This window comes from Populus trichocarpa, chromosome 2 (assembly GCF_000002775.5).
Source record: "Populus trichocarpa isolate Nisqually-1 chromosome 2, P.trichocarpa_v4.1, whole genome shotgun sequence".
In the NCBI taxonomy this organism is placed as follows: domain Eukaryota; kingdom Viridiplantae; phylum Streptophyta; class Magnoliopsida; order Malpighiales; family Salicaceae; genus Populus; species Populus trichocarpa.
The window spans coordinates 8,097,693-8,109,306 of NC_037286.2; the positions used below are offsets into that span (position 1 = coordinate 8,097,693).

The following is an 11,614-nucleotide window of genomic DNA, read 5'->3' on the forward strand; positions in this document are numbered from 1 at the left end:
CGGTATATGCTCTCGAGGCCACGACTAGCTAGGAATTGCGTACGCCACCCACAAATCCAACTTAGAGATATTAATTATAGTTCTCAAAACTAAAAACTTGCACAACTCAACTTATTTATAATTTTATATTTCTTGGACCCCTCCATTATGATCATGCATCTGCCTTTCTACGCTACAAAAATGTATCAAAGCTCTGTGATTTCATCCCCGAACAAAAATGGTAATTAAATGGATACGTAACGTACGAGAATCAAGGTATATATGTTGTCCTTGAAGTTGACAATATTATTTTCTTTGATTAGATCTGGCACCGAATCTAATATTTTCACTTCATTCTTTAGTTTCTCGTAAAGCTCGGCCACGGTCTCCTCGAATTAAGATATATCAGTGTAGCTATAACCACAACCATTTTGATCGATAATATAAAAACAGTATATTCATAATCTTTTGAAAATTCGTGTCTGCACTATGAAATTTATATGAAATACAGCGGTTGCTTGCTTGGTAGTCAAACTACAACATCATCTAGCATTTGTCTCTTACAGAGATTTGAGAACTGAGAAAACATGACGTTCAAACAGCTTTCAAACTAACTTAAGCTTAAACAGCTCGAAGATTCTCTAGCTTCTTCTCGTTAATTTTTATTTTATATACAGAAGAAGATACTAGCAATCCAAATAAAATTAAGATGGTTTAATTTGACCAAGAGATTATCCCAAGAAAAAAAAAACAGAGAGAGATGGTCTTCGAGAGAATGCCGTATCCAAAAGAAACCAACTCATAGCAAAGAAGCCTTAGCATTGTCATGTCTCAAAGATGCTTCCAAGCACAGGTATAATTAATACGCTTATATATATAAAGGCATGGGAATAATATATGAAGAAATAACGGGTTTAAAACATTATTAATGCGAGTTAGTTTAGATTTTAGATTAAGCGATGATTCGATATAATTTCCTCCCTCTCAAGTCTTATGTAAGATTTTCAATATGCATCATTGCCTAAGGGTTAACCTAGCTATAGTGGTTGAAAAGTATATATGGCTAGAGATTTGGTTGCCGTCCATTATATTCAAGAAACTAGCTACTGACAAATTATGAAGAGATTAGTGGAGAGCAGGTTTTTTGAGTTAGTGGCTAGTTGGCATTCTTTAATCTTAAGTAATCGCTAGCTGAAGTCCAATGTTATTGGACGTGGAATTAATGCTCTTATAATTCCTACCATGAAAAATATTTGGTGGCCATTTGCAGTGGAGGGCAAGGTGGTGAACTGCACTTAATTCCTACCAATCCTCTTGTATCAGACAAAGTCTTTTTTGTATGTGTTTGCTAATTGACCAGAGTTGTCTAAAACTTTTGTGAACACTAATCATTGTCTCTTACCAGTGCATGCTGTGTCCTGATCGTAAAAGAAACAAAGGTTATCGGGGCCTTGGATCACAACTCTCTCGCACGTACTAACCTTGTAAGCCACCACTGCTCACTGCCCTCCTTTGCAAGGAACTTGGAGACGTTTTACCTACCACATGCCCTCTCATGTGAAAATCGAAATAGGACGCCCCTGGGTCGCAGCGCCTGGGCTGGGCTACAAGTCTTTATCGTCAGAAAGATAAAGGGGTAGATTTATTTGGATTTGGGCCTCGTTAACAAGTTATTCGGTTGAGTCCAAACTGAAACTTGATGCCAGCCCTGTAGTTCAAGGCCGCCGGAAAATTATATCAAGGACAATGCTAAAAAGCCCGACAAAAATCACTGAAACATGATTTCAATAGATTTTGGTGTTCAAGTGTAGGTGTTTTATGGACTTCAAAAAACTATGTTTTTTGGGTATTTTTTTTATGGTATCAAATCATCCAAAATCTCCTAATAACAATTAGTATAATGTACTTTCAGAGCATCATGTTGATGATCCATTGCACAAGATGTTCGGCTCTCTCATGGGGTCTTGGCAACATTATCCAAAAATTAACGCCATATTAAGCCATAGCTAGTGCATGTGAAAAGAGCCCAAGTAGTTCACTCAAATTGGAGCGTGTGTCATATGACGATGGTCCAATACCGGGTGCCAAGCTCTGAACAATCGACCCTCGTTCATCTCGCATAAGTCCAATTGTTAGGATAAAGTGTATGGGCCTTTAATTAAACGCAAGGTGGGCTTCGACCCATCATCCATATGATTTGAGTTCCAAGATTTTTGCCACCTAGTGCTAACCGACTGAATGGCCATAACGAGCAATTGGACCAGGGCAAAACACAAATATCCCCTTCACCACCATATCGAACCTTTTGGGGGTTTATGGATCTTCCATTCTAAATCCCCTTTTTTCTTTTTTAAAAAAGTCTTTTGCTTTCGGACCTTTTTCTTCTTGTAAACGCAAAAATCCCAGAAAAGGTCGGTTTATAGCTGATATTTTAATTAAGTTTGAGAGTATAGTGGTTGGTTTTTAAAATATATTTTTTATATTTTTTAAAAATTATTTTTAACATAAACAGCAGCTTGATAGTTGACAAGTGGAAAAAATGTCTGGTTCAACACGATGATGACCTTTCAAGATCCAATATGCGTTCAAGGCATACAAAACACGGCACGTGCTAAGGATATTACTAAAAGAAGCCCCAGAAACGTACCAATTTCACGCTATTCCACACACTGAATCAATTGAAGCACTATGTCCATTCTATATAACACCCCTCTAATGCCTTTGCCATCACCGACGCTGCCTCTTTCTTTGAACAACAATCTCTCATTTACTGCTATTTCCTTCTCCATTTCAAAGCCTACACGTAACCTAAGACCACCACTACAACGTCACCCCTCTTCTCATCCTTCTTCTTTACCACGTTGTTTCTCTTCTCTGTCAGGTACAAATCAATCTCCATAAACCTAGCTCTTATTAAGCCCAGTTTTGCTCTTGGATTCCCCAATATTTCTTTTTTATATAAAAAATTAATTGAACAACTGCTTTTTGGCATGGATATTCTGTTTATATGTAGATTTTCTATGGACACGATTCGATCCGATTCGCATGTTTTGCTTATTTATTTTACCTGTATGCTTGCAGAAATGGATGGCACAGTTGGTCAATGTCTTTACCCACTACACCGCACTAAAACAATTCACCTGGTTTGTTTTTCGTGTATTTTGATGACGCGCTTATCCATACCTTTTTGTGTTTAAGAATCTGCACCATTCTGGTTATTATTGGGTTACATGAATGCATACAGGTTAGGCACGCACAAGGGATTCACAACGTAGAAGGAGAAAAGGACCATAATGCTTATATGTCTGAAGAACTCTTTGATGCGCACCTTACCCCTCTAGGCTGGCGGCAGGTAATCGCCAATTCAATGAGCCTTGACTTGTCCCTTTACGTTGCTTTTCATATATGCTCTTGTTTTAAGCATCGTTTTTAAACAGAGCAAGGCTTGATTTTGTGCATCTAAATAGGTTGATAATCTGCGCAAGCACGTTTATGAATTTGGGATCAATAAGAAGATTGAATTGGTCATTGTTTCCCCTTTGTTAAGGTATTAAATTCCTGCCAAATCCTTTATTGCGGTTAATTCAGCTTTTTTCTTTGTGTCTCGTAGCATGTGGCACTTTGTTATTAGAATTAAATGCTGCAACACAAGCTGGAAGATGAATAAATGAAAACATTTTATAGCGCGTGGCAGTATTCAATATGATTGATTATGTAAAGGTATTTGAGTTAGCTTTGAGTATACCGTTTTTGATATCAAGGAATAAGTAATAGATGGATTGGATTTAGCATTCCCTTACACTGACTGGAATGAATGAAAACATAATTTAAGATAATGTAGAGTTTCCTGTATTGCTGAATTTGGAATATCATGTTTTCTGAAGAAATTATGTCACATTCGATGATGAAAATTAGGAGGTTTTGCATGTTTCAGTTCTCCAAAATCTTTGTCATAGATTATGACACTGGATACTTTTACTAGGACTATGCAAACAGCAGTCGGAGTATTTGGTGGGGAAGGGTACACGGATGGTATAAATGCCCCTCCATTGATGGTGGAAAATGCAGGGAAAAGTAACCATCCTGCAATTTCATGTTTACACTCTCCTCCATTTATTGCAGTTGAGCTTTGTCGAGAACATTTGGTAAGCCTTACAACACCTGGCATATCATAACTGTGTGGAATGTGGATACAAGACTTGCTTTTCTAAGCTTGTACTGTTAAATAGATGAATTAAAGAATGAGAATCAAAAGATAAAACATGGTATTGATGGGATTTTCATCGTAAAGAGTAATGCCATTCGTTTAGTTTTATAGTTTTTTTTATGTTTCTTTTAACTTGAATGGTAAGCTGTTTACCTTGAAAATTCTATTGTGTTTCAACAACAGGGAGTTCATCCATGTGATAGGAGAAGAAGCATCAGTGAGTACCGGTCCATATTTCCAGCAATTGATTTTTCATTGGCAAGTATTTACTCTTATTATCTTCTATGCAGACATGCAGTTATGAGTTATGCTTATATTTTGACTATTTTCCTTGGTTTCCAGTCTCATACTTAGGCTAATAGGAAGCACTTTATTTTGTATAGATTGAAAGTGATGAAGACATTTTGTGGAGGGCTGATATCAGAGAGAAGGATGAAGAAGTTGCAGCCAGGGGACAGAAGTTCTTGAAATGGTAACCTTGTTTATGTTGTTTTTGTGCATTGTGTTCTTTTACCAACCTAAGAACTGAAAGTTTATATGGCCAAAATGGATTGCATTTCAGAATTTGGATTCACTACTTCACCCATCTTTTGCTAAAACTCTTTTTTTCCCTATCAATGTGATTTGAAATGATCATTCAAGTAAAATCTTTGGCAGTTGCTTTTTCTTTTTTTTTAACACAGGAATAATTGTTTGATTTTGTTCTCTAACAAGTGCTTATAATTACAACTGCTGATAAGAAGAACTGGTAAGAGTTTAATTCCCCAAATTCATTAACATAATAACATAAGTTTTTCATGTGGTTATTCCTTTATTTCCACATTTTTGCTCACTGAAAATTCCTAAATCAGATATTAGGCACATCATAGGGAATAGCTGTTGGCCAATGTAGGTCTACATTGCTGACAACATTCTTTCTCTATCCAGGTTGTGGACTCGAAAAGAGAAGGAGATTGCAGTTGTTTCCCACAGTGGATTCTTATATCATACATTAAGTGCTTTTGGAAATTATTGTTATCCATCTGTGAAGAGTGAAATATGCATGCAGTAAGTGTTGGTTCATTTTGGGAAAACAATCTTACGTACATGCTAGAGGAATCTGACCACTCACTAGTAATGTTTGTTTGATCCCTTTTTCCATAAATGAGTCAAATTGGTTTCAATTGTAAAGGTGGAAAAATCAGGTTTCTGCACTGTTTAGCTTCTCATGTCTCCTTTCCATCTCTAGTTGTATGTCTCAGAATAATTGTCAGCGGGGTAAGGGGTAAGGGACGGGGGTTGAGGTTTAATTAGCAACAGCTATGAAATTTGGGCTGCCACTGTTAAAGTTTTGGTAGATTCATTGAATAGTGATCTCCACATTTCTTGCTCTGGCTCTTCGGATTAAACTGATATTTGTATTTGCAGCTTTGCGAATTGTGAGCTTCGTTCAGTGGTCCTTGTTGATAGAGGGTGAGTATCTTGTGTAAAGCTAGACTACTTTTCAGCTGATGCAATGATGCAAAAAACACTGATTATTTTCTTTCCCGTTGCAGTATGATAGGATCAGATACAGCAATAACTAATTATCCTGGAAAAAAACCTCAAGGGCTTGACCTTCCAAGTGATTTGGCGGAAGAGATTAATCCGTCTTAAGTAATAGTCTGTTCTGGTGAGATGAATCAGTATTGAGTTGCTGAGTCCATCAAAAGAAATTGGAGGTACTTCATCCCTACAAAACGAACTAGAGAGTTCAATTTTTGTGAGCTTGCTAGCTCTGATTGAAAAATTCCAGATATTTTTTTTGTGTTCAAGTAGGTGTCATCCCCATGCATTTTAGCTTAGTGTACGCATATGAACGGAACTATTTTTAATGAATGATTGCTAGTCTTCATGTAATAACTATCATTGTATTTTCTGAACGTGCTAAATGATTAATAAAGGATACTAAACTCGTCAAATTATTAATTGTCTTTTTTAGATCCTTCCTCCCAGCTCTTTTTTTTTTTAATTTTTCTTTCGGGTTTTGATGTCAATTGCTCTGGAGTTGATTTTAGCGTGCTAGACTATATTAAACAAAAAAAACAAAAAAATGAGACTCCTAAGTAAATTACTTAGCCCTATTCAGTAACATTGTGGATTACACAATGATTTGTCTTGTCTATTGGTTTTTTTTGTCATTTAACTTTGTGTTGATTTGTGATTACTTGGTGCTTTGTATTTTTACTCTTGCACATGAAGATCTTGCAATGTTGATAAAATATTTTTTTGCTTGGTTAATGCTAGGATTGGTAAAATAAAATTTAATTTTGTAGATTATAAACAATTAAAGGTTTAGGACTGAATCCGAATCTTTAACAAATATTCAGTCCTTTTTTTTTCTACCATCAAGGGTTGATTTGCACGGCAGAGAAAACTTTAGATTTATTTTTTCCAATCACACAACTTTTTTTTATTGATCCTTTAACATTGCTTTTATTTGGGATTGAATTTAATGGTTTGTTTTGGTTGCTGATCTTAGAATATTGTAGAAAATTTAGTTGATCTAAAAATTAAGATTTAAAGGACCAAATTTGAAACTAAAATACATGTGAGGACTGAAGTGAATAGGCAGGCGCACACACCAGCATGTGAGTGAAGCCATCGCGCTAAGTGCAACTTCTTTCGGCCACCAAATCTAGCCTTCCATGATGGATTTGAAATTACATGGTTCGATCTGAAACTTTAGTTTTCTTTCATTTTAGTTCTTGAGTTTGAGAAATGAGACGGAGTTGTCAAATTACAACGAATAAGAGGGGTTCCATTTATGTTTATTTTTTATTTATATTGTCCAAAATAATAGATAAAGTTTTAAAATCTTGTCTTGATTGGGATGTTGATTTTTTAACCAATAAAATGATAATTCATTACCAAAAATAGTTTTTGTTTTAGGTTTTTATGGTGCTATTAAGGGTTTTGCTCGGGAAAAAATGGGTCAAAATAAGTTTTTTATCCCTAGGGGCGTCTACCTGACTTTCCAACCACCTCTAGTGGTTGAAATTCAAGTCATCAGACAATATATCACATGCTAATTTTTTTTTTTAAATGAGGTGGGGCATATGACAAAAAAAAAAATTATCAGACCCAAGCATGTGAACTACCCTAAGCTTGCCCAGGCTTTTTTTTAGGAGACACTAGGTTGATTGGGCTCGCATGCATAAGCTTTTATTTTATTTTATTTGTTTCTTTCATCTTTATTTATTTTTCTGATTTTATTTAATTTTATTCTTTAATATTTTATTTATTTTAAATTGGGATAAATAATGTTTTTTGATTTGATATTTATGCGTATATTACGATTTCAAATAAACACTTTGGTATTTAATATATGTTCAATTTCATGAACGATTATTTTTTTGTGATTAAACCAAATTGAGTCTATCACCCGAATCCTGTATTATATAATTAAATAAAAAATAATCAAAAAAATTAAATATGTTAGAGTTTATGATTCAAGTTATGAGTTTGGTGAGTTAGATCACAAAACCTGAATCAATCTAAAATGTTAGTCTTAGTGTTTTTTTAAAAAAATATATCGTACTGGAATTTTGGTTTATTTTTTTAGTTCAAATTTTTTTAAATACAGATAAACATTCTTTTTTTGTTTAATTTTTTTTTTTACAGGTTCAGCCATTAAAATTAGCAGAATTTTTTTTTTAGTTAAAAAAATGGTGTGGTTCGTAGCGTAGTTCAGAATTTAAGACCCATCATTTATCAAAAATGGGATTTCCTTGATTTTTTAAGTTTATCTTTATATTTGGATTTTTTTATTCTGTTGCCGCTATTTGTTTTTAAAGAAAAATAAATAAAATTAGGCCCTGGGCTTGATTCTATTTTTAAATGTATGGCGTGGAGATGGATATGGGCTCGTGGTCTATGTATTTATTATTTAGGATTTGATGTCGATGGACTTTTAAAACTTACATTTTATTTTTGTGGCTTGTTATATGGATACGAGGCCTAACAATAAATAAAAAATAATTATCACGAAGAAATTACTATGCAACAAAGATTAAGAATGCTATTCATTGTAATAATATAATTATAATTTTTTTAAAAAAATTATTGAACTAGTAATTGAGAATAAGATTGTTTTTTCACCATGACATAATTATCTTTAGCATATTATATAGGGTTAGATTTATCATTTTCTTATTTTGAACAATAAGATTACTACTTTAATTTTAGAATAAAAAAATATAATATCTTTCACTCAGGAGTGTTTTAGTACTTTTATTTTTTGTAAATAGTATAATTACTTTGATATCTTTAGAGATAAAAAAAATATATAACTCTCTTACAAGAATTTCTTGATCATTTTACACTGGTTTATTGTAAACTTGAAGGTTGGTCGGGGGTGTTATTGTGATTTGACATATATTAAATATTATTTATAAGAAAAACTTGTTGGCGCGTATAACGCAGACGCCAACATGTGGATGCCCCCCACGTTGTTTAGGCAACACATGTAGGGTTGTTCAGCCACCAAATACCACCTTTCAGGATGATGTTTGGAAGATCCTGGTGCCCTCTACATAATGATGTGACGCTTTGCATGTATTAGAAACGTCTCTGGCTTGACACCAACATCCATTTCTTTTTTCTTTTCCTTATTCTGCTTGAATTTTGCTTCTTTTTTTTCCCCTTATTTCCCTTGAATTTTGTGTTAGCCCCTTCAAAACTTTAGACCAACCCTTTCAAATTTTTTTCTTCATATTTGGTCCCTATCATTTTGATTACTATTTTTTTTTTATTTTAGAACAAGCTATCACATTACAAATATTTTTCAACTTCACCGTTATCATTTTTTAATCTATAAACAGTCTATCAAATTATAAATGTTTTTTAATTTCACCCCCTTACTATTTTTTAACATATAAATAATCTATAAAATTATAAATGTTTTTCAATTTCACCCTATGATTTTTTTTATTCTTTTAGATTTGGTACTCATTTTTTTAATTGCTATTTATTTTGTTTATGATCATTTTTAAATTTATTTTTTTCTTTAAATGTCATCCTCGGTTTTTTTCTATCAAATTTTATCCTTATTTTTTTTGTTGTTGTTTGTTTTTTTCTTTTGCCAATTTTTTTATTAAGATTTTTCTCTGATTTTATTTTTCAAAATTAAATTGGTTGATAATTAAACTTGTTGATTGAATTCGAGTCCAAAATTTTACAGGTCATGAGTTTTAGAGATTAGACTAAATTTAAAATGTTCGTCCGAGTTTACTTGGTTTTCTTTTCTTTAAGCTGATGTTTTCTTATTTCTTATTCTTTGTTTTTTTGAGTTTTTCTTTGTTAATTTTTGTGATTCGCCTTCTGTTTGATTACCTTGGGTTCATGACTAAAATTATCGATTTCGAAGGTTAATGTGTGTTTACTTTTTTTTTAATTGATTCATTTCAATCTCAATGTTCAAGTTTCTTTTCTGCTTTTTTTTTTTTATATAAGATCATCTCAATCTTATACCCATAATTTGCGGGGTTTTCAAGTTCACACGATTTAATAGGTTTTTGTTTTTGCAATTTGACCCTAAAATATTTAGTTATTTAATTATATAGATAGACTTATGTCTGATTCTTTTTTACTTTTTATTTTTATTTATTTTTTTGTTAGTTTATTTATTATTATTGTATTTTTCTTTTATATTATTTAAATTACTAATTACATCAAAGACTTGAATTGTTTTTATCCTAATATTTTTTTACATTAAAAAGAAATTTTATCTTACCACTAAGTGCGGATAATTTTACCCTATTCACTTTTTGGGTATGGACCATTAATTTAAAAATAGGATTCAAGCCCAAAGTTATTTTTTAAAATTGGACTCCAATAGGCAATACGCATGTAAGTGAGAGATTGGATTATATTTTAATTTTTCAAATCATCTCATCTAGGATTGTATTAAAAATACTTAATAATCAACTCGCAGATTAGAATAGAAAAACAAATTGTAAATTAGATTGTATAATAATTTTTTTAGGTTACGTATAAATGGTAATCTCATAAAGGACACAATTAGGATGATCGTGGTTTTTTTAGTTGTGTGTAAGCTCTTGGTGCTAGTGATATTTTCTTCCTCTTTTTTTTTAAATTTTCATCTTAAAAAAAATTATATATATTCGTAATAATAATTTTTTTAAAAGTATTTTTTATTCAAAAATTTATTAAAATATTCTATTTTTTTATTTTTTAAAATTTATTTTTAATATTAACTTATCAAAATAATTTTAAAATAAAAAATAATTAACACGCTTCAGCTGGTGACGACAAGCCTAAAAACTACAATTATCTTTATAGTCTTGTCTTCATCTGGTTCGAGCAACAGAGGAATACTGACAAAAAAGCTCATAAGAATTTTGAACTTTTGTGGAAGGAACAGGCTTAAATTAACACGCTTCGGCCCCACAATTATGCTAGTAGTCATCATGCAAATACCAAGTTCAATGCATATGTTAAGTAATCACGGAAAAAAGCTCATAAGAGTTTTGAGCTTTCGTGGAAGGAACATGCTTGAATTAACACGTTTCAGTTCCATCCCCTGAGTTGTTTCCTTTTTTAGATGCATGCTTTATTTTTATATCCCATGATGTTCCAGGGACTGTGCCCTTGTGAAGAAGATTGGTGCTGCAAGCCTGCAACCGCGCTTGAAGTCTAAGCAACTGGAATTCCATATGCTTTTGCTCCATGCATTGCGGCAAACTAAGCAATTAATTTCAATTCCAGAATTGTTATGAGTCCAACTTTCCCTTGATCTTATCTGCCATTTTTTGATCAAGCAAAAACAAATTCTTAAGCTCGATCTCCTAATGAAGTCTATATTTTGCCCTTTTTTGACTCCATAGAGAGACAAGGTTGCAGCTTGTGACAAGGTTATAGCTTGTGCCATGCACACTCTCCGATTATACTATAGACAAAAAACAAATTACTCTGACCATGTAATAGATCTACCACGATGAACATCGACAGTTTATGAAAAACGTTCCAAAGCAAACTCTTCATGGTTCTTGCATAAGCTTCCAAGGCATAAACACTTGGAAAGATAGCACTTTCAAGTTGATGCGTCACACTGGACTCGACAAAATAAAATAAAAAATTATATCAAGCCTTTGCATATCAAAGGTTCCGTGATTTTGTTGGCAGAGAGAGGAAGGAGGGTGGTTGTAATTTTTTAGGGTTGACTGTTATTTCATTGCAGAGATGCTTCACACTGTTAAATCACCAGGGAAAAGAGCATATGCGTGTGGTGTTTTTTATTTTTATTTTCCTCTCTCGAGAAACCCATTCAGATAATTGGGGGGGGGGGGGGGGGGGGGGGGGGGGGGGGAGTCATCTCACGTGAACGGTTAGCCTGGCTTTACTCGAAAGTCACGGGAAGAGATATTATTACCGACCTGATGATCACGT

General features: G+C 33.2%; 1 protein-coding gene across 2 annotated transcripts; it reads left to right on the forward strand.

Moving 5' to 3' along the window:
• The first annotated feature begins 2,630 nt into the window (after positions 1 to 2,630).
• Positions 2,631 to 6,133, forward strand: LOC7461835 (phosphoglycerate mutase-like protein 1). 2 transcript variants are annotated; one of them, XM_006386382.3, is made up of 10 exons: positions 2,631 to 2,860; positions 3,061 to 3,122; positions 3,224 to 3,331; positions 3,447 to 3,526; positions 3,962 to 4,124; positions 4,370 to 4,444; positions 4,570 to 4,658; positions 5,114 to 5,233; positions 5,594 to 5,638; positions 5,722 to 6,133. In XM_006386382.3, the coding sequence occupies exons 1-10, from the start codon at positions 2,668 to 2,670 to the stop codon at positions 5,819 to 5,821; spliced, it is 1,035 nt and encodes a 344-aa protein (XP_006386444.2). In that variant the 5' UTR covers positions 2,631 to 2,667; the 3' UTR covers positions 5,822 to 6,133. The 2 variants fall into 2 exon arrangements, with proteins under 2 accessions (XP_006386444.2, XP_024450221.2); XM_024594453.2 differs by lacking the exons at positions 2,631 to 2,860; positions 3,061 to 3,122 and having other exon boundaries at positions 3,313 to 3,331; positions 3,914 to 4,124.
• The last annotated feature ends 5,481 nt before the right edge of the window (positions 6,134 to 11,614 follow it).

Bases quoted from the DNA above. Each gene is read 5' to 3' on its own strand.
- LOC7461835 (XM_006386382.3), top strand. From the start codon at position 2,668: ATGTCCATTCTATATAACACCCCTCTAATGCCTTTGCCATCACCGACG. The intron at 4,445-4,569 runs GCAAGTATTTAC...TATTTTGTATAG, and splicing joins CAGCAATTGATTTTTCATTG to ATTGAAAGTGATGAAGACAT. The intron at 5,639-5,721 runs GTGAGTATCTTG...TTCCCGTTGCAG, and splicing joins GTGGTCCTTGTTGATAGAGG to TATGATAGGATCAGATACAG.